The sequence below is a fragment of the Centroberyx affinis genome, unplaced genomic scaffold, assembly GCF_046629955.1.
Source record: "Centroberyx affinis isolate AG114_WGS23_722 - 3 ecotype Tasmania unplaced genomic scaffold, CSIRO-AGI_Caff_v1 ptg004210l_1, whole genome shotgun sequence".
NCBI classification, from domain to species: domain Eukaryota; kingdom Metazoa; phylum Chordata; class Actinopteri; order Beryciformes; family Berycidae; genus Centroberyx; species Centroberyx affinis.
In genome coordinates this window covers 25,001-50,481 of record NW_027281955.1, presented here as the reverse complement: position 1 = coordinate 50,481, position 25,481 = coordinate 25,001, and the positions used below count along the sequence as shown (strand labels likewise).

At 43.0% G+C, this 25,481-nt stretch overlaps 2 protein-coding genes across 2 annotated transcripts in view; one reads left to right on the top strand and one right to left on the bottom strand.

The window, feature by feature from the left end:
* cacna2d4b (calcium channel, voltage-dependent, alpha 2/delta subunit 4b) overlaps nucleotides 1-25,481 on the top strand; it is a gene marked incomplete at its 5' end in the record, with an annotated part of 57,302 nt that overhangs the window by 8,844 nt on the left and 22,977 nt on the right. Inside the window, 3 exons of the mRNA XM_071543043.1 lie at nucleotides 1,414-1,506; nucleotides 2,679-2,800; nucleotides 4,419-4,487. Of these exons, the coding sequence (XP_071399144.1) occupies nucleotides 1,414-1,506; nucleotides 2,679-2,800; nucleotides 4,419-4,487 (284 nt within the window). The remainder of the gene's footprint in view (nucleotides 1-1,413; nucleotides 1,507-2,678; nucleotides 2,801-4,418; nucleotides 4,488-25,481) is intronic.
* Nucleotides 9,532-22,074, bottom strand: LOC139664270 (leucine-rich repeat and transmembrane domain-containing protein 2-like). The gene is made up of 7 exons (XM_071543044.1): nucleotides 22,060-22,074; nucleotides 20,067-20,129; nucleotides 18,608-18,744; nucleotides 14,639-14,718; nucleotides 13,743-13,796; nucleotides 10,776-11,465; nucleotides 9,532-10,013 (listed from the first exon to the last, which is right to left on the bottom strand). The coding sequence occupies exons 1-7, from the start codon at nucleotides 22,072-22,074 to the stop codon at nucleotides 9,532-9,534; spliced, it is 1,521 nt and encodes a 506-aa protein (XP_071399145.1).

Here is a 25,481-nt window from a genome sequence, read left to right as displayed (position 1 = left end):
ATTTTATTTGTGGTATTTTATTTCATTTTATGGTATTTTATTCGCTTCTTTCTTACATCTTACCTTGTGTTCTGTGTGTTTTAGGTTTTTTACGTCTTCTGGTTAATTTGAACCGTTCTTTCTCTCTCTCTGTCTGTTTTAAGTGAGCTTGACAAAACAAATCCCAATCAACCATGTTGAGATGGAAATAAAGTACTGAACTACATTTACATTTATATTACATTTACATTTACACTTTAGGCATTTAGCTGACACTCAGGTCGTTGTTCAATAAGTGCAACAGCAGAATGAGCTTCAAGTCATAGATCACCAATAGAGTTGTTTTCCGATACCGATACCAGTATTGGAAATGCCTCTGATACAGCCTAACATGCTGGATCAGGTATCGGCGAGTACGCGAGTCTATGCACTGATCCAGTATCACGTAATTTATTAGCCCCGAAAAAAATCAACTTTAAAGTAGTTTCACCCGGATAAAACGTCCATTTTCCCGAAAATCTATACTTATATACTAAATTTATACTGTTACTGTACTATTTAAAATTTGAAATGTCTTTTATTTTACTAAATTGTGGCTGCACTTTAACAGTTTTTTAAAGGAATTGTTATTTATTCCTAGATTTATTTATTTATGTTCTTTTTCAGTTACGACTGGCTGTCAAACTAGATAATAAAGTTCTATGCGATTCATTCTCTTTATGTATTTGTTCATGTTTTACAAAGTGGTTTAACCTGAGCCAGGCCATACCACAATGATAGCAATCATATCACATCCATACAGGGTTAGTAGTATACAGCTGTTAAAAAATATCGGTATCGGATCGGTACTCTGTATCGGCCGATACACAAGTTCAGGTATCAGAATCGGTATCGGGAAGGACAAAATGGTATCAGAACATCTCTGATCACCAACATATGATCAGATTAGATGAAACTTTCATAGTTTCTGTGAGGAAATCGGCTCGTTGCTGCAGCTTTCAAAGCCAAAGTGTCCCAACATTTTTCTTTCATTTATGTATAGGAAAAAAATACTAGATGATATTGGTTTGCTTGCCTTTTAACGGTCCAAACCAGCAGTTTTAAAACATGAACAACCAGACCCAACAACCAGACCCTGCAGCAGCTGATTTCACTGATGAACTCACAAATCAGCTGCTGCAGGGTCTGGGAGGAGTGGAAACCTGCAGACTGTGGAAACCTGCTGGTCTGAAGTGTTTTACTGTGTGTGTGTTTGGTTCTTCCTCTCTCTGATGTGGTCGCTCTGTCAGGATTTCACCTGGAGCAGGAGACGCAAAAACAAGCTTTTGTGCAAACAGATAATTAATTCTTGTCAGTGTTTTGTTTCTGTCTTATCACATCTGTTGGCTCTCTCTTTTCCTGTGTGTGTGTGTGTGTGTGTGTGTGTGTGTGCAGGGTGGAGACAGGCATTGAGACGGCCTTCCTCGGGACTCGAGCCGGCCTGATGAGGATCATGAGATACGCTGGAGTGGAAACCAGAGTGGCCAAGTAAGTCACACACACACACACACACACACACACACACACACACACACACACACACACACAATAACATTTACTACAACTGCCACATATATCCTTTTTATTTGTTTTTTTTTATCATATTCTTTGAAATTATTGTATGAGGGAATCCAAGTCAAAAAACACTTCAGTAACCAGACTGCTGGTCAGTCAGTGGAAGCTCCGCCCCTCTTCACCTAAAACTGAAATTAAAGGGGAAATCAAGACAAAATCAACTTGATTTTGTGCTCATTTGTTTGAAAGCCTTTACTGTTGAGATAAGTGTTTCCAAGACGACCAAGAGTGAGAAGGTGAAAGCTTTACTGTATTAATCTATATGGGAAAGTATTATAAGTATCATTCATCATCATCAGGATCATTCATGTTTTTGTCTCCTCCCGTCTTGATTGTTGTAATTCTCTGTTCACCCTGAGTCGCTCCTCTGTGTCTCGGCTCCAGGTCCAAAATGCGGCCGCTAGACTTTTAACCGATACACACTGTAGGTCACACATTACAGCAGTGTTGGCCACTCTACATTGGTCACCCATCGACTGCAGAATTGATTTTTCAATTCTCTTAATCACCTACAAAGCACTACATGGGCCCCACTTTATATATCTGAATTATTGTGTCCCTTGGCCACAGTGAGCTCACTGAGATCTCTCAGATCTTTTGACCAAGGCCTTCTGTCTGTCCCAAAATCAGGCTTAAAACTAACCGAGCTTTTTCAGCTGTAGCTCCACTCTCTGGACCGTCTTCCTTTAGTCATAAAAAACACAGTCAGTGGAGTTTTAAGAAGCTTTTAAAAACTCACTTGTTTTGTAAGCACTTTGTTTTGTAATGTGTGTTTGCCTTCTGTGCAGTTTTTAATGTTTATATTTTGTTATTTTCTGCTTTTCTGTTTCTAACTTTCTTTTTTATTTTCTATTTTTTTTTAATGTTTTCATTGTAGAGCACCTTGTAACTCCTGGTTTTGAAAGGCGCTTTATAAATAAAGTTTACTTACTTACTTACTATAAGTACATGATAAAACTATGTAAGTAATGTTTTAGTGCAGCCAGCTGCCTGCTGACCAGCAGTTTTTCTGCTCCTGCAGCAGTTTCCAGCACAAGAAGCTTCTGTAAAGTAAAATGTTACCAAACCTGAACTTTCCTCACCAGGAGGTTCCTGACGCCGTCTGATAAGGACAACCTGTTCACCGTCGACCATTTCCCGCTGTGGTACCGGCTGGCGGCGGAGAACACGCCCGGAAGGTTCTACTACTACGCCATCAACGATAAAGGTCCGCCGCTTCCCTTCGCTCGGGTCCTTTGGTGTTTTGTTTCTTTTTTTTAGTAGTCGATTATTCGATTAGTAGATTGTCAGAAAATTAATTGTTTATAATTTTGATAATCGATTAATAATTTTAGGCATTTATCAAGTAAAAATACCAAACATTTGCTGGCTACAGCTTCACAAATGATAAAACTTTTCTCTGTTTCATCTCATTATTAAATTAATACTTTGTGTTTTCTGGCTGCTGGTCAGACTGAGGAGGAAATCTGAAGAATCACTTTGGGAACTGTGATGGATATTTGTCATTATTTTTGACTTTTATAGACTAAGTGATTCATTGATTAATCAGAAAAAATAATCAGAATGCAATGTGGCAACAAGGCAGGTTGGAGTTTGAGGAAGAGGAAGAGGAGACTCTCACTTTTCTCAGCTGCAAAAGCTCTCACTCTCACCATGGTGTAGCTCACCATCACTATCGCTGAATCCAAATGTCCGGACTTCACCTCTCTTGCAGACTCGCAGACTTTGCGGTGCGTTCCCAGGAAGTCTGAGTGCTGAGGCTCCAAATCCACAATCCATCCAGTCCACAAGGGGCCTCAGGCGGACTTTCTGCAGACTTTCAGAGAGTCCGCTTGGGGTGCAGACTTCACCAGACTTCACTGATTTAATTACCCATAATTCATTGCAATACGGACGCGACATTGTAGTTTTTCCAATTGCCGAACAAAAAAACAAAAAGAACTTATTATGAATGTGTAAAACAATGACTTTATTAAAACGTTACTTGAATCATGTAGGCCGGAAATAATATTCAACCACATCATGACACAGAAATATGTAGAAGTATAGGCTATAGAGGGAATCAAAATGCATTTTATTATTGTAGTCTTTAAGTGATGGGAGCCTATAAAAGCTGTGCAGTGTAATGCCAAATATCCAGGCTATGAAAAATGGCCGAAAAACAACAAAAGAAGGTCTTCCAATGTGAGAAATACCCAATTTATTTAGCCATAGTCCGGTCCTTATTTACAAGCATTTCTGTGTTTGAATGTGTGTAGCCTATATGTTGTATAGAAATGTATGAGTATCATTTTGTTCACTCACAAAACAAGCCTTTAAATGAGATTTATATCTTGTCACATACGCAAGTGCTGCAGTGATCACCGTGTACATGACTGTAGTTGTCGCTAGACTGTTGCTTCGAACGTTTCCGCGGCAACGAGTGAAACAGACTTGAGGTCTGTCTGTCAGCGGCTCATACAGCCTTGCAGTCTGGCCCCTCGCAGACTTGACGTGATGATGCTGAACACGTCACGGTACGTATGACTGAAGTCCGGAGGGTGGACATTTGGATTCAGCTACTCTTACCATGGTGTAGCTCACCATCACTATCGCTCTCTCACTCCCCGTGTCTGGAGGTTGTTGAAAGGCATTCTGGGAAACGTAGTATATCCCTAACTTCAGTAGAAACAGACGAGGCAGGTTGAGGGAAAGTGGGTTCACCAAAACAGTAAATGACACTTCATCACTAAATAACTCCTGAATGTGTTGAACATCACAGACTGATCAGATCTGACAGTGAAGAAGATCTGAGCTTTCCTTTAAAGTTGATCTTCTCTCCACAGGAGTGAAGTATGTGGTGGCGACAACAGCGGTGACGGTGGCGACTGAAGGCAAGACCGCCATGGCTGGAGGTGAGTGACTCTGCTCAGAAACACTACAGTATATTCAGTTTGTGGAAAGGAGACAAATCTCTGCCTGAAGTTCATCCTTATCTGGATCTCTAACATCTAGAGGATCCAGTCTGTAGACGTGAATTTCCCTACTGTCCTTTCTTTGTAAGTTAAATCTCTGTGTGACTCTGGTAGAGTCTTGGGTTGTGTCTCTTCCTCCATGATAAAAACCCCAAAATCAGTGATTCTGTGATCTGTTGCTCTGGTAGAGCAGACTGGAGAATTGTGTTTTTTTTCTTTCTCCATTCACTGCCATTGTCTGGAGGAACAGTCTGAAAATCACTTCTAACACATAAAGGAACGCCGACAAAGCAGATTCTGACAATATATAAAAAATCTCTTTCTTTATGTTTATTAAACCTTTCAGTCTGAACAAGTGGAACACCGAAATCCGGTCAGAGGAAACTTATGCCGTTGGAACGAAGAAAATAATATGTTTATTAATAATTGTAAATAGGCGTTTTTAGAATCTGCTTTGTTAGTGTTTATGTGTTAGAAGTGTGATTTTCAGACCTGTTTCATCTCTGCTTCTTACTTCTCTACAATTTGTGGAATAGATTGAATTATTGAATTGAAAATTTTTCATTTGATTTAGTTCTGGTCAGAAACTTTGCGTCACACAGTAGATGTCAGTTGGTGGCGATCTGGTTTGATCTTGTTTGGTCAAAACTCTTCAGCTCCAGTGTGTTGATGCTGTTTCCTAACAGTCTGTGTAGAGACTGAGATGTTGTGATGCTGCTGCTGTTTGGCAGGGTTCCTAGATTTTGGATTTTAAAAAAAACCAATAAAACAAAGCCTTCAACATTTTTGAAAATGAATGGACGGCCTTGAAAGTACTCCATGTTTTCTTAAAGCATAGAACCCAGATTCATCAGCATTAGTGATGCACAGATACATCGGTTGAATATCGGAAATGTCTGATTTTTGCATTGTTGACTACAACCGGCTCATCGGCCGATAAGATTAAATCCACCGATGGCAGTGGCCGATACTCATTAACATATACTGCATCACTAATCTGTTCCAAAGACGTTCAAGTTTGAATGGAAGGACAGCCTATCAGCGTGAGGTAACAATATGTTATTTGTTTATTTTAATTAAAAAAGGCATTTTTGGTTTTGTGAAAGTTGTTACAATAAAAGCTGATCCTTAAATCTATATTCATTGCAAAGTATAATGAAGGGCAGAATATAGATTATTTTGGCAGGGCACAAATGGGTCAATACGAAACAAAATATCAGCAGGCTGTCGGTATCGGCCGATTGGGGTGTTTGAAAAATCGGCTATCGGTATCGGCCCAAAATTTCCATATCGGTGCATCCCTAATGAGCATGGCTCCACTCTGTCCTGCGATAGAGAAACCCTGCAGGACTTCACCAGGATTTACTGACTTGACAAGATCAGGAGGAAAAGCCTCTGTGATTCTGATCCTGACCGATGTCATGTCTTACACCAAAACATTACTTTTTTTGAATCCTTAAATTTCAAAAGTCATTGAAAAGTGAATTTAATGTCCAAGTGAGTGGGAACCCTGGTTTGGTCTGAGTCTGGTTTGTCTTGAACTGATTTGATCCGCCTGCTGGTTTCCTGGCAGCGTTCTGCTGTTGGATCGTCTGGTTTGGTTTTCTGGAGACTAAAGACTAAATTGTGGATGATGTGGAGATGATGTGAAGATGATGTGAAGATGAAGTGAGGATGATGTGAAGATGATGTGAAGATGATGTGAAGATGAAGTGAGGATGATGTGAAGATGATGTGAAGATGATGTGAGGATGATGTGGAGATGATGTGAAGATGATGTGAAGATGATGTGAGGATGATGTGGAGATGATGTGAAGATGATTTGGAGATGATGTGAGGATGATGTGAGGATGATGTGAAGATGATGTGAAGATGATGTGAAGATGATGTGAAGATGATGTGAAGATGATGTGAGGATGATGTGAAGATGATGTGAAGTTGATGTGAGGATGATGTGAAGATGTGAAGATGATGTGAAGTTGATGTGAAGATGATGTGAAGATGATGTGAAGTTGATGTGAAGATGATGTGAAGATGATGTGAAGTTGATGTGAAGTTGATGTGAAGTTGATGTGAGGATGATGTGAAGATGATGTGAAGATGATGTGAAGCTGATGTGAAGATGATGTGAAGTTGATATGAGGATGATGTGAAGATGATGTGAGGATGATGTGAAGATGATGTGAGGATGATGTGAGGATGATGTGGAGATGATGTGAAGTTGATGTGAGGATGATGTGAAGATGATGTGAAGTTGATGTGGAGATGATGTGAAGATGATGTGAAGTTGATGTGAGGATGATGTGGAGATGATGTGAAGATGATGTGAAGCTGATGTGAAGATGATGTGAAGTTGATATGAGGATGATGTGAAGATGATGTGAGGATGATGTGAGGATGATGTGAGGATGATGTGAGGATGATGTGGAGATGATGTGAAGTTGATGTGAGGATGATGTGAAGATGATGTGAAGTTGATGTGGAGATGATGTGAAGATGATGTGAAGTTGATGTGAAGCTGATGTGAAGATGATGTGAAGATGATGTGAAGATGATGTGAAGTTGATGTGAAGATGATGTGAAGTTGATGTGAAGCTGATGTGAAGCTGATGTGAAGCTGATGTGAAGATGATGTGAAGCTGATGTGAAGATGATGTGAAGTTGATGTGAAGCTGATGTGAAGCTGATGTGAAGATGATGTGAAGATGATGTGAAGCTGATGTGAAGATGATGTGAAGATGATGTGAAGTTGATGTGAGGATGATGTGAAGCTGATGTGAAGTTGATGTGAAGTTGATGTGAGGATGATGTGAAGCTGATGTGAAGTTGATGTGAGGATGATGTGAAGCTGATGTGAAGCTGATGTGAAGCTGATGTGAAGATGATGTGGAGTTGATGTGGAGATGATGTGAAGATGATGTGAAGATGATGTGAAGTTGATGTGAAGATGATGTGAGGATGATGTGAAGATGATGTGAAGATGATGTGGAGATGATGTGAAGTTGATGTGAAGATGATGTGAGGATGATGTGAAGATGATGTGGAGATGATGTGGAGATGATGTGAAGATGATGTGAGGATGATGTGAAGTTGATGTGAGGATGATGTGAAGATGATGTGAAGTTGATGTGAGGATGATGTGGAGATGATGTGAAGATGATGTGAGGATGATGTGAAGATGATGTGAGGTTGATGTGAAGATGATGTGAGGATGATGTGAAGATGATGTGAAGTTGATGTGAGGATGATGTGAAGTTGATGTGAAGATGATGTGAAGATGATGTGAAGATGATGTGAAGATGATCTGAGGATGATGTGAAGATGATGTGAAGATGATGTGAGGATGATGTGAAGATGATGTGAGGATGATGTGAAGATGATGTGAAGATGATGTGAGGATGATGTGAAGATGATGTGAAGATGATCTGAGGATGATGTGAAGATGATGTGAGGATGATGTGAAGATGATGTGAAGATGATCTGAGGATGATGTGAAGATGATGTGAAGTGTGTCGTCTGCTGCTGTGGGCGTCAGGTTAAAGTTTCAAAGAGAAAGAAAACTGAGAGGAGCAGGTTAGAGAAATAAAGAGTTTATTATCTTCAGCATGGTTAACAGTCCTCGAATAGACTTTCAAAACTTTGTTGTCTTGGACAAAGAGACAAAGACTTCATGTGCTTATCCCAGAAAACATGGACAAAATCAAATGCGTACAGTACTCGTCCTTCTGGAGTCTCTATGCAAGCAGAAACTCTCTCATCCTGTAGGTTTGTAGTTGGAAGCAGCATTTTCAGTCAATATCTCATACATTGCTGTGCTGGGAATATGATTGTTGTCTAGCTTTGATTTTCACTCTGTCATTGAGTTTGGGAGTTTTTCTGTGCTTAACTGGAAGCTGATTGGCTCAAAGCTTGCTGTGGCGACGCCCTCTAGGGGGCAGCACAGGTCTATTGGAGGATTAAATGCAGTTTAAAGCAGCATCTCTCTGTCAGCAACAAGACTCTCACATGGTTTAAAGTGTTATAGTGTTATTTGGTAAAGATTCAAACACACAGGAACAACAGGACTTCACCTATCAGGTCTTACAAAGACTAATTTCTCTGATTTCTCTCTATCTATCTATCTGTGCTCTTACAAGTGGGGATGTTAGGAATGAACAAAAAATATGATTAACTGATCAATAAAAACAAATATTTGTGCAGCACACCAGGAGAGATTAGGGCTGGGTGATATGGTTGAAATCAATATCACGATAATCATACAGATTTATCTCGATATCAGCATATGTCATGATATGGTTCATGTATGCAAAATCACATTAAATAATCAAATTAATGTTCATCTCATTGAACCGAATCGTGATGTTAGGTGTCAAACAAAACAGAAATATTAAAATAATATTCCTACCATACCTCATTTTATCAGAGTTTTTAAGTAAAATTTGCTTGTCATCATCAATTCAGACAGCAGAAATGTGTGTCACGATATTAAAATATCTTCATATCATCACGATATGATTCCACTGAAAGACGATAAACGATAATATTGAATTATCGCCCCAGCCCCAGGAGAGACGTCACATTACACAGATTCACAGTCATCTGGACTTTTCTACAGTTAAAGCTTGTGCTTACCGGGCTCAAATACAAAGAAAGACAACTTGGAACAAAGGTAGTTTCAAATCTCTAAAGTAAAAACAAAACACAGATGAAGGAAAGTCGGCCGAGGAGCAGAAGTGCCAGACTGCAGCTTCAGAGGAGTGAGAAGCTGCTGAGGCACAGCGGGGAATAACAATTCACAGAGCGTCCATACATTACAGGAAGTGCTGCAGAGTTCAGTCCGGTCCATCAGCTGTGCGATCAGTCCGGATCCTTCCAGCCCCGGCACAGAGCTGCAGAGGTTTGTCTCTCCGGTCGCTCTCTAACAGAGAGAGAGCGGAGGAGCGGAAACAGCCCGAACCTTCCGGAAGCGTCTACGCCCAGCGGGTCAGAAGCTGCTGATTCGATACCCGTGCACGACGCCGCCGCCGCCGGCCTCTTTGGGCGGCGACTCCTCCGGCGAGGAGGCGGGCCCGTCCTCGGGGTCGGTCTCGCCGCCGGCCTCGGCCATGAGCGGCTGGCCTCGGCTCTTCATCTCCCTCTGGTAGCGGGCCATCAGCGAGGCGTAGACGCAGCCGTAGGTGGCCGCCACCACCATCATGACGCACACCGTGCCGCAGACCACGCCCGCCACGATCTGCGTTCCGTGCGCCCGGCGGACGCTGACGGGCCGGTAGCGCTGGCGGACGCAGTCCTCGCCGCCGCTGACCCGGCCGGGGGGGCAGGGGGGCCGCGTGCCGTAACCCGACCCCCCCCCCTCCTTCGGCTGACTCTGCAGGCAGTAGCTGAACATCTCCGCCGGCACGCTGCGGATGTCCCGGCCCTTCAGATCCCCCGGGAGGCTGCACTGCACCGCATCCACCTGCCCATCTGGAGGAGAGAGGGAGGGAGGGAGGGAGGGAGGGAGGGGGAGAATGATAGAGAGGGACAGGGAGAGAGAGAGAGACAATGTGGGAGAGGGAGGGAAAAGAGAGAGAGAGAAAGAGACAAAAGAGAGTAGAGGAAGGGAAGGGGAGAGAGGGGGGATGGAGGGAGAAAAAGGGGGGAGAGAGAGAGAGAAAAGAGAGTAGAGGAAGGGAGGGGGGATGGAGGGAGAAAAAGGGGGGAGCAGAGAGAGAGAGAAAGAGACAAAAGACAGTAGAGGAAGGGAAGGGGAGAGAGGAGGGATGGAGGGAGAAAAAGGGGGGAGCAGAGAGAGAGAGAGGGAGAGAGAGAGAGAAAGAGACAAAAGAGAGTAGAGGAATGGAAGGGGAGAGAGGGGGGATGGAGGGAGAAAAAGGGGGGAGCAGAGAGAGAGAAAGAGAGAAAGACAAAAGACAGTAGAGGAAGGGATGGGGAGAGAGAGGGGAGATGGAGGGAGAAAAAGGGGGGAGCAGAGAGAGAGAGAGAGAGAGAGGAGGATGGAGAGAGAGACAGAGGTCATTACAGTCTCACTCTTTGCTCGGCACACATCCATCCTGCAGAACGGAGATTAATTGCTCCGATTAGACTTTTCTTTCTGAAGCTCAGACTTCAAAGTCCTTAAACCGGAGCGAACCGGTTTGTGTTTACAGCGCTGTGGAGTATTTCAGAGAGGAGAGACCTGCTAACAGCCCCCCGCTCACAGCCCCCCGCTCACAGCCCCCCGCTCACCCCTGTAAATCATCCACTCCATCCAGTGCTTGAAGTCCCTCAGCTTGCAGTCGCACTCCCAGGGGTTTCCGGCCAGGCGGAGGTGCCGCAGCGCCCCCAGGGGCTCGAAGGTGGCCCTGTCCAGAGCCCGCAGCCCGTTCCCGGCCAGCGAGAGCCAGGCCAGCCCCTGCAGCCCGTCCAGCAGGCCCCTCGGCAGCCACAGCAGGCCGTTGGAGGACAGGTCCAGGCCTCTGAGCCGCCACAATCCCTGGAAAACCTCCTTGCTCAGGCCTCGCTGAGCCCCGACGCTCCCGTTCAGGCCCTGCGCGGCGGCCTCCGTGCTGTTGCCGGGGTCGGAGGTCGCCGGGCGGACCCCGAGGAAGTTGGCGGAGAGGTTGAGCCAGCGCAGGCCGCCGAGCCCCGAGAAAGCGCCGGGCTGCAGGGTGGAAAGGCGGTTCTGGGAGAGATCCAGGAGCTCCAGGCTGCTGAGGTTGGAGAGCTCCGCGTGACCCAGGGAGGAGAGGTTGTTCTGGGGCAGGCGGAGGGTCAGGGTGTCCCGGTCCAGCAGCGGCAGGACGGGGGTCAGAGAGAGGAGGCCGGCGGCGGAGCAGTCGGTGGTGTTGCCATAGCAGCTGCAGACGCCGGGACAGCCGTGGACCGTCCCCAGCAGGCCCAGTGCAACCAGAACCAGACCAGACAGAGCTGCACAGACTGGGAGAGAGAGATGAGAGAGAGACATAAGACTTTAACTGAATCTGGATCCTTTAAACTGACAAATCTCAACAATTCAGTTCAATTCAAACTTTATTTCAGACTCAGGGTCCAGATAAAAAAAAACAGGACATAACATACAATGAATTACATACAAAGGCTCAATAAAAGATCATGATTTAAAATATATATTAATGTCTTACAAAGAGACAACTGTACCAATGTCTCCACAGCTGGGATTAAAGCTAAACCTTATGTTTGATAAAACCAAGATGATTTCATTTACAGTGAGAGTCATTAAGCCGGCAGATAAATTTATACATGAGATTTCTTAAAACAGCTTGGAAAGTATTGACTCCTGCAGCCACAAACATTTCACCTGCACTACACCATCTAGGTCTTTTGAGTCAGTGGTTCTCAACGTGGGGTCCGGGGACCACCAGGGGTCCTTGAGGGGGTTCCAGGGGGGCCCCAGCAAATTGATGAATTGTTAAACTTCACCGTTATTTCATTTACAATAAGTTACAAAATAAAGACTATTTTGATCATAGTTTCTCCGTTATCTCTCTACCTACAATACAGATAGTCATGGAGTTCTGGACAAAATTGTATCTGACAATAAAAAATATTCTCAGATTTTGGTTCGAGAGACAAAATCTCATCAAATGGGGGGGTCAGTGGCTCTAATGTGGACTAAATTAAGGGTCCTTGATATGAAAAAGGTTGAGAATCACTGTTTTAAGTAATATTCTCATGGCATCATTATAAGTTAAGTCTCTGTAAGCTTGCTTTTGTGTAGTTTGAGAGTGATGTACAATAATGCCAATTGACAATCAACACTATGACACTTGGTAGATTTAAGCAGTCACAGACTGTGGAATGGACCAACACAGTCGAATCGATTTTATTTCACAACCACAGAGACGTAATGTGAGCAGCAATAGTTTTTCATGTCTGAAAGTCTTCCAGAAGCGGTTTCCATCTGTACTTGATGTTTGGACCAGGCAGCATAACGCCTCAGAGCTCAGGAGCAGCTCAATCTTTTCCTAATGTCAAGTCTGACAGTGACGGCCGTTAAAGAGAGCGACCCGTCTCTGAAATGTCACAGGTTCAATCCGTCTTATCAAAGTGTCCTCGAGCGAGACTCTGAATCTCTACCTGCTCGTTCATTCATTCATTCACTGTAAATCACTCAGGAGACAAAGGTCGGCTAACTATCTAAAATGTAACGCTGCCATTTTGGACGTTGGCAATTTGAATTCATGAATTATGCGAAATATCCGAACTCTTCTGAGCCGAATCTGTATATTCTTCTTTAATTTTGTTGATACTTGATACTAGTTTCTCTCCTTTCCTGCAAAAAGGAGAAGAGTTGCTTTCAGTTTAAGGAGGATTAAGGATTAAAGACCTGTGAAGTGGCATGGAGAGCGTGATTTGCTTCCGTGTATTGATATATTTCCAAATGAAACAGAAAGTTTGGGCGGGAAGCGTCAGTGGGAGGGGCTTATGTGAATTTTAATGAGATATGGAGGAAGTTTTAGGTGAAGCAGCCAGAAACACTCCTTCGTCCCTGTTGCAGCTGAACTGAGCTGCATGCTGGGAAAAAATAGCGGGTGGAGGATGGGAATAATTCCAACAGTTATCAAAATTTCTTTGGATGAAAATTTCTTTGGATGAAAATTTCTTTGGATGAAATGTTTGTCTCCGCCCCCTCCTGCAGGATGAGTCATCAACAGAAATGTGCTGTTTACCGGAAAGAGACGCTCTGTTCATTTTAGGGCTGAACAATTAATCGAAATTTTATCAAAATCGCAATATGGCCTACTGCAATTTTCAAATCACAAGAAGCGCAATATTTGTTAAAGGCGAAATGTGTCAAAATATCATTTTAAAGTAAATATTGTGGTGCTGCAGAGATGTCCTGGCCTACACATCATATTCTACAGACTTAAGAAAACATCTTTGTTTGGTACAGATCCCCGCAAAAATCATACCATAATCATTTTAATACGTTTTTCAATGAAAATGAGAATAATGATGTAAAAATTATCATTCCCTCTAATATCGCAAATCATATCGCAATTGCAATATCAGTCTAAATAATCGCAATTAGATATTTTTTCAAAATCGTTCAGCCCTAGTTACTTTTGATATAAAATTTCGAGAAATCAGCATTTTTTGAACCGCTGAACACTGAGTCCAACATCGGCAAAAAGGAAAAAGAAAAGTTCTTTTTCAATTTTCATTTCATGGGGTCTTTGAAGTGTCCGGACTCACCCAGACTGTCCAGGCGGGTTCGTCCAGACCGGTCCAGGTTCCTCATGTCTGTCTCTCCTCAAGCTGGCATCTGTCTCAGTCTCTGTCCGGGTCACACCGCCGTCCAGCTACACAGAGCGTCCTGCAAAACAAGAGAGATGGAGGGAGAGAGAGAGGGAGAGAGAGAGAGGGAGAGAGAGGGAGAGAGAGAGAGAGAGAGAGAGAGAGAGAGAGAGAGAGAGAGAGAGAGAGAGAGAGAGAGAGAGAGAGAGAGAGAGAGAGAGAGAGAGAGAGAGAGAGAGAGAGAGAGAGAGAGAGAGGAGTCGTTACATGAGATATTATAAAGACTCGTCTTTTTTAAGCTTCATTTCTCCGGGGAAGCTTTATTGCGTTGATGCTCTTATTCAGCTCCACCCGCCTTCACATTCACACAGTTACACACTTTCACACTGGAAGCCACACTTTAACGGTAGTTTATGTAAAATAAATAAATAAACAAACAACAAATAAATAAGAAACAAAACAAGAAACATACATTCATCAAATAAGCAAAAAAACAAAAAAAACAAAAACATACGGTAAAGATAGAAGGTAGGGAGAAGTAAAAATGTATTTTGTCCTACCGCCTTTCTCTAATTAATCACGTCATCAATATATCCATATATAGTATAATATTAATATATATTATTTTGTACATCTCAAAAATTATATATTTTCTTTACATCTTCTTAAACTGATTTATATTTGTACTTTGTTTGATTTCTACATCTAAACCATTCCACAGATTCACTCCATGAGTTGAAATCCACATTCTTTGTATCTCTTTGGTACGAACGCCTTGTCAAATTAACCTCGTTATGATGCTGAGGCGGCAGAGTGTTCCTCATCATCTCCCAGCCGGTCCAAGGGATTCGAACCCGTGACCTCCTCGTCACACCGCGCCCGCCGCCACTCTAAGCTCTGGACCGCCGCCGCCGCCACCATGAAGAGTGCAACTCTGAGCGGCGGCGGATTAAACGGAGAGCGGCGTATTGTGCGGATTAAAGAAACACATCAACAGCTTAGTCTCAGCAGATCTGCAGTATATTGGCATTAGGAGCCGGAGCGTGATTTTCCTCTCCTGCTCTGAGAGAAACGAGCAGCTGCTCTGTGAAGAGAAATAAATCTTCATGTTTCCATCCAGCAAAACCAACGCTGGAGGAAAAGTCAATGCCGACTTTTAGTTTAACGCCCACTCATAATCCCTCTGCTGCAGATACAGAGGCTCATTGTTTCACTATTGATAATCAATAAAAGTTTGTGGGTTTTTTTTTGGATGAATCATTCATTTTAATTCATCCATTTTCCTTCTCCTGATGTCTCCGGAGTCTTCAGCGCTTCAGGAGGGAGAGAGAGAAAGAAAAGTGGCGTCACTCCGTCTTTTGTCTGGAGCCGCTGCACAGAGCGGAGGAACGAAGCCTCAAGGTCTTCCTTTTGTTCACGAGGCACAAAGACGCCAGTCACTGTCAGCACGCAACGGGAAGCTAGCTTCTGTACCGCCGCCGTGTGTGATGTCACATCCTGTGTTCGGTGCTGGACGGGCCTCAGGGCCAAACTGTCGTTACTAAACAGGAGAAATTTCAATGCGAGGAGAGGAGGGAGATATGAGATGTGATTTAACATCAGATCTGAAGAAGACACTTCGGTAACACTTTACAATAAGGGTCACTAAGTTAAGGGTTAGTTAATGCTTAATAAGCATTAACTAACCCTTAATTAACAGTTAACTAATGTGTAATTTACTAATGGTGTTCATGTTAACTAAGGTATTAATTTATACATTATTTAATAGTCATCTTTATAAACTATGTGTTAATTAAGGGTTAGTTAATGCTTATTAAGCATTAACTAACCCTTAACTTAGTGACCCTTATTGTAAAGTGTTACAGACACTTCACAAAGACACTTTAAAGACCCCTGAAATGAAAAATAATTTGTTCTATATCATTCTGTGATTGATTGTTGATCAGTTAGACCCAGTTAGGCTCATTCTCTGTAAAGTCTTTTGAGACAGGCAGTGATGAAGAGCTGCAGAAATAAACTTCAACTTAAGACATTTTAAAAGCTGCCTAGAATTGAGTTTAAGGCCAATTTAAAAACCAAAATAAATTTTAAAAGAAGCTGTCAAAACCAGCCTGTCTGATTGAACACAGCTAATGAAAGTTGTGAAACTATAAATGGGCAGGCCGGCCTTATATTTAAATGTAATAATATATACTGCATTATATAAATAATAATAATTTATTTGCAGACTCTTTGAGACTTGGTGAGGAAGCTGCAGATGTGCCTGGATGCTGCAGCAGCCTCAGCAGTAAATCAGATCAGAAGTCACATTAGATCTACTGCAGCTTAGAGCGGCCTGTAAGAGGATGAGCCGGTCCTCCATCGGTGCCCCGAGGATCCTATGGAGAGTTGACCTCCGACCCCTCTCACCGCCGTATTGTCATAACAGCAGATGTGTGTTACATCACATGGCGCACGGCGACCGAAACCATCTCTCTCCTCCATAAATAAATCCTGCAGGAAGAGCCGAGAGCCACGTCTTAATCTCTACTTTTTGCTTTCAGATGAGTGCAGCCTGCGTCACGGCACCGGACACTCACACACCACACACACACACACACACACACACCAAGGCATGAGCATGCACACACACACACACACACACACGCAGCCCCTAGCCGAGGAGCAACACAAAAGCAAACGTAGGGCTCGGTGTGTCATCCTCTGTTTATCCAGCTCTTCACTGAAGTTGCTCCTGGCTACACTCCTCCTATTTACCATCTCTCTTTCTCTCTCTCTCTCTCTCTCTCTCTCTCTCTCTCTCTCTCCCCCTCTCTCTTTCTCTCTCTCCTCTCTGCCCTACTTGGCGTCTCTTTCTTTTGACTGGTGATGTTTAAAGACACTCGGTCCTCGGAGGCTGCGCTGTGTGTTCATGTTCAAACTTCACCCGGCGGTTTTGATCTGCAAAACAGAGTCTATACCCACCTTTTTGTTTTTGTTTTCATGCCAAGATAAATCTTTATGACGTATATCCATCGCATACATCAACCTGTAGCGAGTATCAGACTCATATGTGACAGAAAATGGGGTATTTTCTGAAAATATAAGCTATATATATGTTAGGACCTATAGGTGACGCTCTTGCAAGAAGTGAATTTAAAGAATTTGCAGCTTGAGTTCGTCAAGTTCTCGCAGTCCGTCTAGTAGGGCTGAACGATTTTGAAAAAATTATCTAATTGCGATTATTTTGACTGAAATTGCAATTGCGATATGATTTGCGATATTAGAGGGAATGATAATTTTTACATCATTATTCTCATTTTCATTGAAAAACATATTAAAATGATTATGGTGTGATTTTTGCGGGGATCTGTACCAAACAAAGATGTTTTCTTAAGTCTGTAGAATATGATGTGTAGGCCAGGACATCTCTGCAGCACCACAATATTTACTTTAAAATGATATTTTGACACATTTCACCTTTAACAAATATTGCGCCTCCTGCGATTTGAAAGTTGCAGTAGGCCATATTGCGATTTCGATAAAATTTTGATTAATTGTCCAGCCCTGCTCTCTAGGAGTCTTGATTTTAAAATCACCTTTTAATCTGAAAAACCCGACCATTCAGATCCATTCAAACAGCAACAACACTCTCCTTCAGTCAGAAAACAAGGAATAAATAATACATTTGGTTTTTCCCACTGCCTCAAAAAAAAAAAGGTGACATATCATTATGTTGTTTTTGGGAGTGTCAGCAAACAGCGGAGGAAACGAGGCTAACAGCTTGTCAAGTGCACCATCAGGCAGATTAGGCCCCGCCCACCCAGCGGCGCCGGGTCACAGATTAAGACCGCGGCTTCAATCCCCGAGCGGGACAGACGAGCCGCTCATGAGTCCAGATGGCACCAGAACAACCCTCTCTCTCTCTCTCTCTCTCTCTCTCTCTCTCTCTCTCTCTCTCTCTCTCTCTTTCTCCACTGCTTTTATTGTCGTTTCACCATCATAACTCTGCTGTTTTCATCCAAACTGCTAAACAGGCTAAACAGCTAGCTAAACAGGACCACATGCAGATCAGTGTCGGTAATACAGGGCTTACAGCTGACGAAGCCTAACCCCCCTCTGGCGGCCATCTTGGAGGTCCTCAGCTCTGTGAACAGCTGAGTGTTTCTGTCGTCTCAACAGAATTGAACAGACGGTTCATTTCTGTCTGTTTCTGACTGAACTGATCATTTCATCACTGATCCATCTGATTGATTTAGTGTTTAGATAATGTCAGCTTGTTAGCTAGCTAACCATAGCATCTGGTCAGCTAACCATCACTGTCTTGTTGTTAACACATCTGATTAGCACACTAGCTAACGTGTCTAGTAGCAGCTAGCATTAGCATGCTAACATTAACATCAGTGTGTTTGCTGGCTAGTTAGCTAGCTAACAGTTTGTTCAGGTTAACTGAGCTGACTCTTCTCAAGCTCCAACTCTTCATGTTTTGGAGTAGAGACTAGGGCTAAAGACAAGACAGTTTACTGTGTCACAGTAACCTACATTTGGAAACAAATCCACCTTATCACACTATTCACTTTTACTGAGAACGTTACAGCATGTTAACATTGGCATCAGGTACTTTTCTAATGAGCCTGCTGGCTAGTTAGCTAAGTTAAGCAGCACTGCTTCAGCAGCTTTAATGTTTTAATCCTTAAAACCTTTTTTTCTTTCATTTCATTTTGTCTCCATCCTTGGTGCTAAGCTGCTGCTGGCACACAGAAAGCCTTCCCCTGACACCGGCTGTTTAGCACAGCAGGAAAAGCTTTCACAAACTAGGTAGTAACACCCTGCTTCACATTTACCGTTCCACACATTCCCACTGAGCTGACCAGTACAACCACAGTGTGAAACTGAGCAGCTTCACTGCAGCAGCTGAGGGTTCAGTGCCTTGCTCAAAGGCAGTGTGACAGTAGTCCTTCACTTTCCCCACCAACCTGATCTTCCACAAATATGTGGAATGAACACAACTTTACAAATTACGTGTTGGTGGCATGTGAAGTGTTAAGACTCTGTTTTCCCAGCATGAAACGGTTCCATGAAGGAGACATGACTATAAACAGGAAGTAGAGTCACAGTGCAGCAGCTCAGTGACAGCCAGGTGTTTTGGTCGGGTGGAGGATGGACCATGAGTTTGTCTTCAATAACTGAGACCGGAGTTCAATTCCCAGCTTGTACGAAGGAAATTTCTACTGCGAGTCAAATTTGAAATTTTTAGCAAAAGTTTTTCTCATTTAACCGACCAAAGCCTTTCCCTAAACTTAACCGAGTTGTTTTAGTTTCCTAAACTGAACCGTTAGCTGACCTGCAGCTGGAAATGTCCAGTTCATGTTTTAGTCACAGAATCCAGTTTGTGTTGGAGGAATGTGATTTTCACATAATTCGTGTCCACAGCAGGTAAATCTGTGTTTCAGAGTTTGAGCTCATTTCACGACTTTTTATGAGATCACGTTGTTCTCCACCCACGTTTTCCCGGACGAACCAGCAACCCTCTGGCCCCAAACTCGCTTTTTAACCTCTATCCCCCCCCACCCCCCACCCCCACCTCCCCAATATACGAGATCGAAGCAAAACGGACATTTGTTTATATGGAAACATGGCGGATTATTACCTGAATGTAAAAGGTGAATCATTCCCAAGTGTTTCTCTGCTGCTTGGATGTTGTCATTGAAGCTCTCGGCTGACGGCTCCTCTATCCGCAGTACATGGTTTGTGTTTCGGGGTGCTGTGCTGCGCCCCGCCACCTCGCCGCCCGCCGTCCCGCCCCTCCTCTCCTCGCCTCACCCCTCCTCGCCCCCCCCGGCCGAGGACACGCTCTCCCCTGAGGCTGCACTTCCTCCACAGCAGCGATCAGCTGAGCGCCGGGCCGCAGGCTGAGCAGGAACACTGCAGCATCAACACTGTGCAGAACAACAGAAGAAGAGTCGGGGAGAGGGACTGAGCTCCCACACACACACACACACACACACACACACACACACACACACACACACACACACACACACACACACACACACAGGTGGAGGCACACACTGTCTTGCACGCCCAAACACACACAAGCTCACTCCCACATGCTCTTACACACACATGCACTCAAAAGGCACACACAGATACACACTCTGTCTCTCTCTCTTTCTCACACACACACACACACAGATACACACTATGTCTCTCTCTCTCACACTCACACACACACACACACACACACACACACACACACACACACACACACACACACACACAGCCACGGTGTGTGGCACTCACCATCTGCTCTGCTGCTTCAGCCTCCAAACAGAGAAAGAGAGAAACTCTGTTCTTCTTCTTCTCCTTCAGCAGCGTTCAGACTTTAAAAACCAGGAGACAGAAACCAGATCAGACTTAAAAACCTCAAAACCAGAGGAGAAGAATCTGGATTCAACTTTAAAACGTGAAAACAGAAGCTGCATTCCTCTGCAAAACCAGAAAATGAATTTGTCTTTAAAACCAGAAGAGAGAAACTGGATTCATCTTTAAAAACACAAACTGGATTTGTGTTTAAAACCAGAAGACAGAAGCCGGATTCATCTTTAAACTAGAAACTAGAATCTGGATTTATCTTCTTCTAAAACCTGAACACCCTAACCCTTAAAACCAGAAACTGGATTTGTCTTTAAAGCCAGAAGACAGAAGCTGGAATCAAAATTAAAATTAGAAAACAGAAACCAGAATTAAAATTAGAAAACCAGAAACCAGATTCGACTTAAAACCAGAGGAGAAGAATCTGGATTTGACTTTAAACCCTGATGACAGAAGCTGGATTCTTCTTAAAAACCTGAAGACAGAAGCTGGATTCATCTTTAAACCTAGAAAACAGAAGCTGGATTTGACTGTAAAACCAGAAGAGAGAAGCTGGAATCAGAAACTAGAAAACAGGACGTTGATTCGTCTTTAAAACCCGAAAAACAGAATCTGGATTTGAGTCTCAGTCCGGATCAAACGCACCCTGGTCTGTTCTCCGGTCGATCTCCTCTTCCTCTTCCTCCTCCTCTTCACCCGCTCGACATCGCTGCTCTCTGCTGCTCTGCTGCTCTGCTCGTCCGCACTGCCTCAGCCTCAGTCCGCTCAGCGCACACACACACACACACACACACACACACACACACACACACACACACACACACACAGCACCGTGTGAGGGCGGGCGAGGGAGAGAGAGAGAGGGTGGGAGAGAGAGAGAGGGTGGGAGAGAGAGAGAGAGAGGGAGGGAGAGAGAGAGGGAGAGAGAAGCCACATGCCTCCGTGGAGCTGTCGCTAATGGGGTGTGTGTGTGTGTGTGTGTGTGTGTGTGTTTGTTTGTGTGTGTGGGCGTGTCAGAGTGCACGTCCGTCCCTGTATTATTGTGTGTGTGTGTGTGTGTGTGTAATGTGCATTAAAGCTCAGTTTGACAGAAATAGTAACATAGAAGTGTGTTGCAGCTGTGGGCTTAACTCTGCCTGGGAGGGAGAAGGAGAGAGAGGGAGAGAGAGGGAGGGAGAGAGAGAGAGACACACACAGAGAGAGTGGGGGGGGGCAGAGAGAGCGGGAGATTTTGTATGAGAAAGACTAGAGAGAGAGAGAGAGAGGGGGAGAGAGAGAGAGGAGAGAGAGGAGCATCAGCTGCTGGAGTCAACACCATGAATGGACCTGCTGCTGCCTTAAATGAACACAGTGAAGGTCACCGGTGTGTGTGTGTGTGTGTGTGTGTGTGTGTGTGTGTGTGTGTGTGTGTGTGTGTGTGTGTGTGTGTGTGTCCCCTGGTGGCTCAGTGGTGTGATGTTTTCACTCAATTCAATTCAATTGAAATGAGCTTTATTGGCATTAAATACAACAGTATCTGTTGCCAAAGCAAAACAGTGATAATCAAGATAAAGTAGCAATAATAACAACAAAGATAATTGAACAATAGAAAGTTGCAATTATTCAATCACACACAAAGGAAAAAATGGAAAATATTTAGGTCAGTTCTTCTGTCTCAGGTTCTCTCTCTCTCTCTCTCTCTCTCTCTCTCTCTCTCTCTCTCTCTCTCTCTCTCTCTCTCTCTCTCTACTTGACCTCTTCAATAAAAAAAACATTAGATCAGATATTAGATGAAACTTTATTGATCCTGCAGGGAAACGGCATCCAGAAAAGAGAAATAGAATCTAAATAAGAATAAAGCATGTGAGCGGTATTAAACACAACACAACTGAGAATTACAAGACAAGAAAATATAAGACAAGAAAAACGTTAAAGTCCTCACAGCCGGTGTGGACATGCCGGTAAATCAGCGCTCGGAACGTTTGTGGTAAAGTTCTGTTTCGACCGCATGTGTGAACCAGAGGTGGGGACTCGAGTCACATGACCTGGACTCAAGTCGCACTTTTAACTGCTTGAGACTTGACTTGCTGCATGAAGAGAAGACTTGGGGCTTGACTTGACTTCTGGTGGCTTGGGACTTGACTTTGACTTGGGTCCTGGTGACTTGACCCTTGACTTTGACTTGGGTTCTGGTGACTTGACCCTTGACTTTGACTTGGGTTGTGGTGACTTGGGACTTGACTTTGACTTGGGTTCTGGTGACTTGACCCTTGACTTTGACTTGGGTTCTGGTGACTTGACCCTTGACTTTGACTTGGGTTGTGGTGACTTGGGACTTGACTTTGACTTGGGTTCTGGTGACTTGGGCTTTACTTTGACTTGGGTTCTGGTGACTTGACCCTTGACTTTGACTTGGGTTCTGGTGACTTAACCCTTGACTTTGACTTGGGTTCTGGTGACTTGACCCTTGACTTTGACTTGGGTTCTGGTGACTTAACCCTTGACTTTGACTTGGGTTCTGGTGACTTGACCCTTGACTTTGACTTGGGTTCTAGTGACTTGACCCTTGACTTTGACTTGTGTTGTGGTGACTTGACTTTGACTTTGACTTGGGTTCTGGTGACTTGGGACTTGACTTTGACTTGGGTTCTGGTGACTTGACCCTTGACTTTGACTTGGGTTCTGGTGACTTGACCCTTGACTTGGGTTCTGGTGACTTGACCCTTGACTTTGACTTGGGTTGTGGTGACTTGGGACTTGACTTTGACTTGGGTTCTGGTGACTTGGGCTTTACTTTGACTTGGGTTCTGGTGGCTTGACCCTTGACTTTGACTTGGGTTCTGGTGACTTGGGACTTGACTTTGACTTGGGTTGTGGTGACTTGACCCTTGACTTTGACTTGGGTTGTGGTGACTTGGGACTTGACTTTGACTTGGGTTGTGGTGACTTGGGACTTGACTTTGACTTGGGTTCTGGTGACTTGAGATCTTGTGTTTGTGTAAATGACTTAGATTGAAAGTGATGAGATTTGTTCCAGCAGACGACTGAATTTAAATTCTGTTTTCTGAATTTGTATGGAATGATTGAATTTATTGAAGTTGAAACTGATTATAGAAATCAAACTCATGATGCTCTTACCAAGTTTTTATCCTATTAAAACCATATTGCATTGAAAAGTCCTAGATATTTAGTTTTCTTTAAGATATTAAATTGATACTGGACTCTTGACTTGTTCTGACTTAGTTAGTATGTGGCAGTGATGCCACTGGACAGGCTTTTTGTCCATTATTTTCAGTGCCTGATTGTATAAGGATGTGAGGTGTAATATATGAGGTATATAATAAAACACGTACAGCTCTCACCATGTGACGCAGCATCAGATTTAAGGGCAGAGCCTCAGGAGCTGGATCAGGAGTTATTGGCAAATGTCAAGTCGCAAAGTGAAATAAATGCGTCAGAAGCGTCTCGTCCTTCAGAGTGCCGACTGCAGCAGAAACACAGGAGCTGAAGGACGCTGCCGACAGGACAGGAGGGCAGAAAACACACACCGAATATTATGAAATGAAATCAAAATAATACCAGAACCACACACACACACACACACACTGCTGAGTCTGGAATGAAGGGAAGTGATGCTCATGTAGTTTTAAACAGGTTCCACTGAACACCTACGTGACCATGGAAACTTTACAATCAATAGAAAAAGGGGAAAATAACAATGTTAATGTAATTTAATGACATTTTAAAGAGTGATTTTGAGATGACTCGCTTCTTCACTTCTTCCTGTTTTTTTTATCCATTTCATCAGTTCACTTCTTCATGTTTTTTTTTATCTATTTCATCAGTTCACTTCTTCATGTTTTTTTAATCTATTTCATCAATTCACTTCTTCATGTTTTTTTTTTTTATCTATTTCATCAATTCACTTCTTCCTGTTTTTTTTTTTATCCATTTCATCAGTTCACTTCATGTTTTTTTTAATCTATTTCATCAATTCACTTCTTCATGTTTTTTATCCATTTCATCAGTTCACTTCTTCATGTTTTTTTTTTATCTATTTCATCAATTCACTTCTTCATGTTTTCTTTTGCTGCTGAGGCTCCAGATCAGATCCAGAGTCTCATCTCAGATCTTTACACTGGAAGCTTCTCTTTCATCCAAGTACAATGATTCCTTATCAGTTTGAGATCTTTTTAGAATTTGATGATATTTTAACAGTTTGTGGTCAGGAAAGCAGCTTCATGATAAACAGTTTATATATATACAGTATAAGCTGCAGATGAACAACTTACATCAGAGGAACCTGAGCAAAGATACAGTCAAGATCACATTATAGGAAAAGCTGAAGTTAAATGATCTGAGCGGCCTGAAGGCAGCAGTGTGATTTTAGAGCATCAGGATCTAAAAAAAATCACGGTTGAACAAAACATAGACAACGCAGCAGTGAAATTCTCAGTAACACTTTCTATGAAGCCTGTGTCTATAATACATTATAATCATACTTATAACACATTATAATGCCATCATAATGCATTATAAGTATAGTTATAATCATGCATAGACAGTTATAATGTTTTATAACATTATAAACACATTACTTACAATCTGTTATAAAGCTTTTTCATTACCACTTAAATGAAAAAGCTTTATAACACATTATGAGTAATGTTATAAAACATTATAACTGTCTATGCATGATTATAACTATACTTATAATGCATTATGATGGCATTATAATGTGTTATAAGTATGATTATAATGTATTATAGACACGGGCTTCATAGAAAGTGTTACTGAATTCTCTGACTCGATCACAAGAAAACGACCAGAAATAAAAACTTTTCCAACGAACACCAACACACAAGAGGCAGCATGTGGCCTTGTATCACCCAGTGTGTGTGTGTGTGTGTGTGTGTGTGTGTGTGTGTTTGCGTCTTACGTTCTAGTCATTTCTGTGAGTCTCTTATCCAGAGAGTAGAATCAGCTTCAGGCTAAAAGGCTGATTGGCTGAGTGTGTCGGTCTCTACGGCTAAATTAATTTTATTGTGTTTTTTCTGTTTTTCATTTTGTGTTTTATTGTCTTGTGTTTTCCTGCAAACCGAATTTCCCTCCAGGGACAATAAAGTTTTGAAGTGTTTCTGTAGAAGAGATGAGTTTTCAGGTTCAAACGGGGGACAGACGTGTTCATCTGTCCTTAACCAATCACAGAGCGGCATCGCCTCTGAAAAACACCGGTCACCCCGTTCATCCAGAACCAACATGAACCTCCTCTGATCCTCTTCACTGGTGGATCTCCTCAGTCTGTGATGTTCAACACACTCAGGAGTTATTTAGTGATGAAGAGTTCCTACTTTACTTTCCCTC

Coding starts and splice junctions, on each gene's coding strand:
- LOC139664270 (XM_071543044.1), bottom strand. Junction 13,797..14,638: donor GTGTGACGAGGAGGTCACGG/GTTCGAATCCCT, acceptor CAGCTTGAGGAG/AGACAGACATGAGGAACCTG. Junction 10,014..10,775: donor GGAGTGGATGATTTACAGGG/GTGAGCGGGGGG, acceptor TCTCTCCTCCAG/ATGGGCAGGTGGATGCGGTG.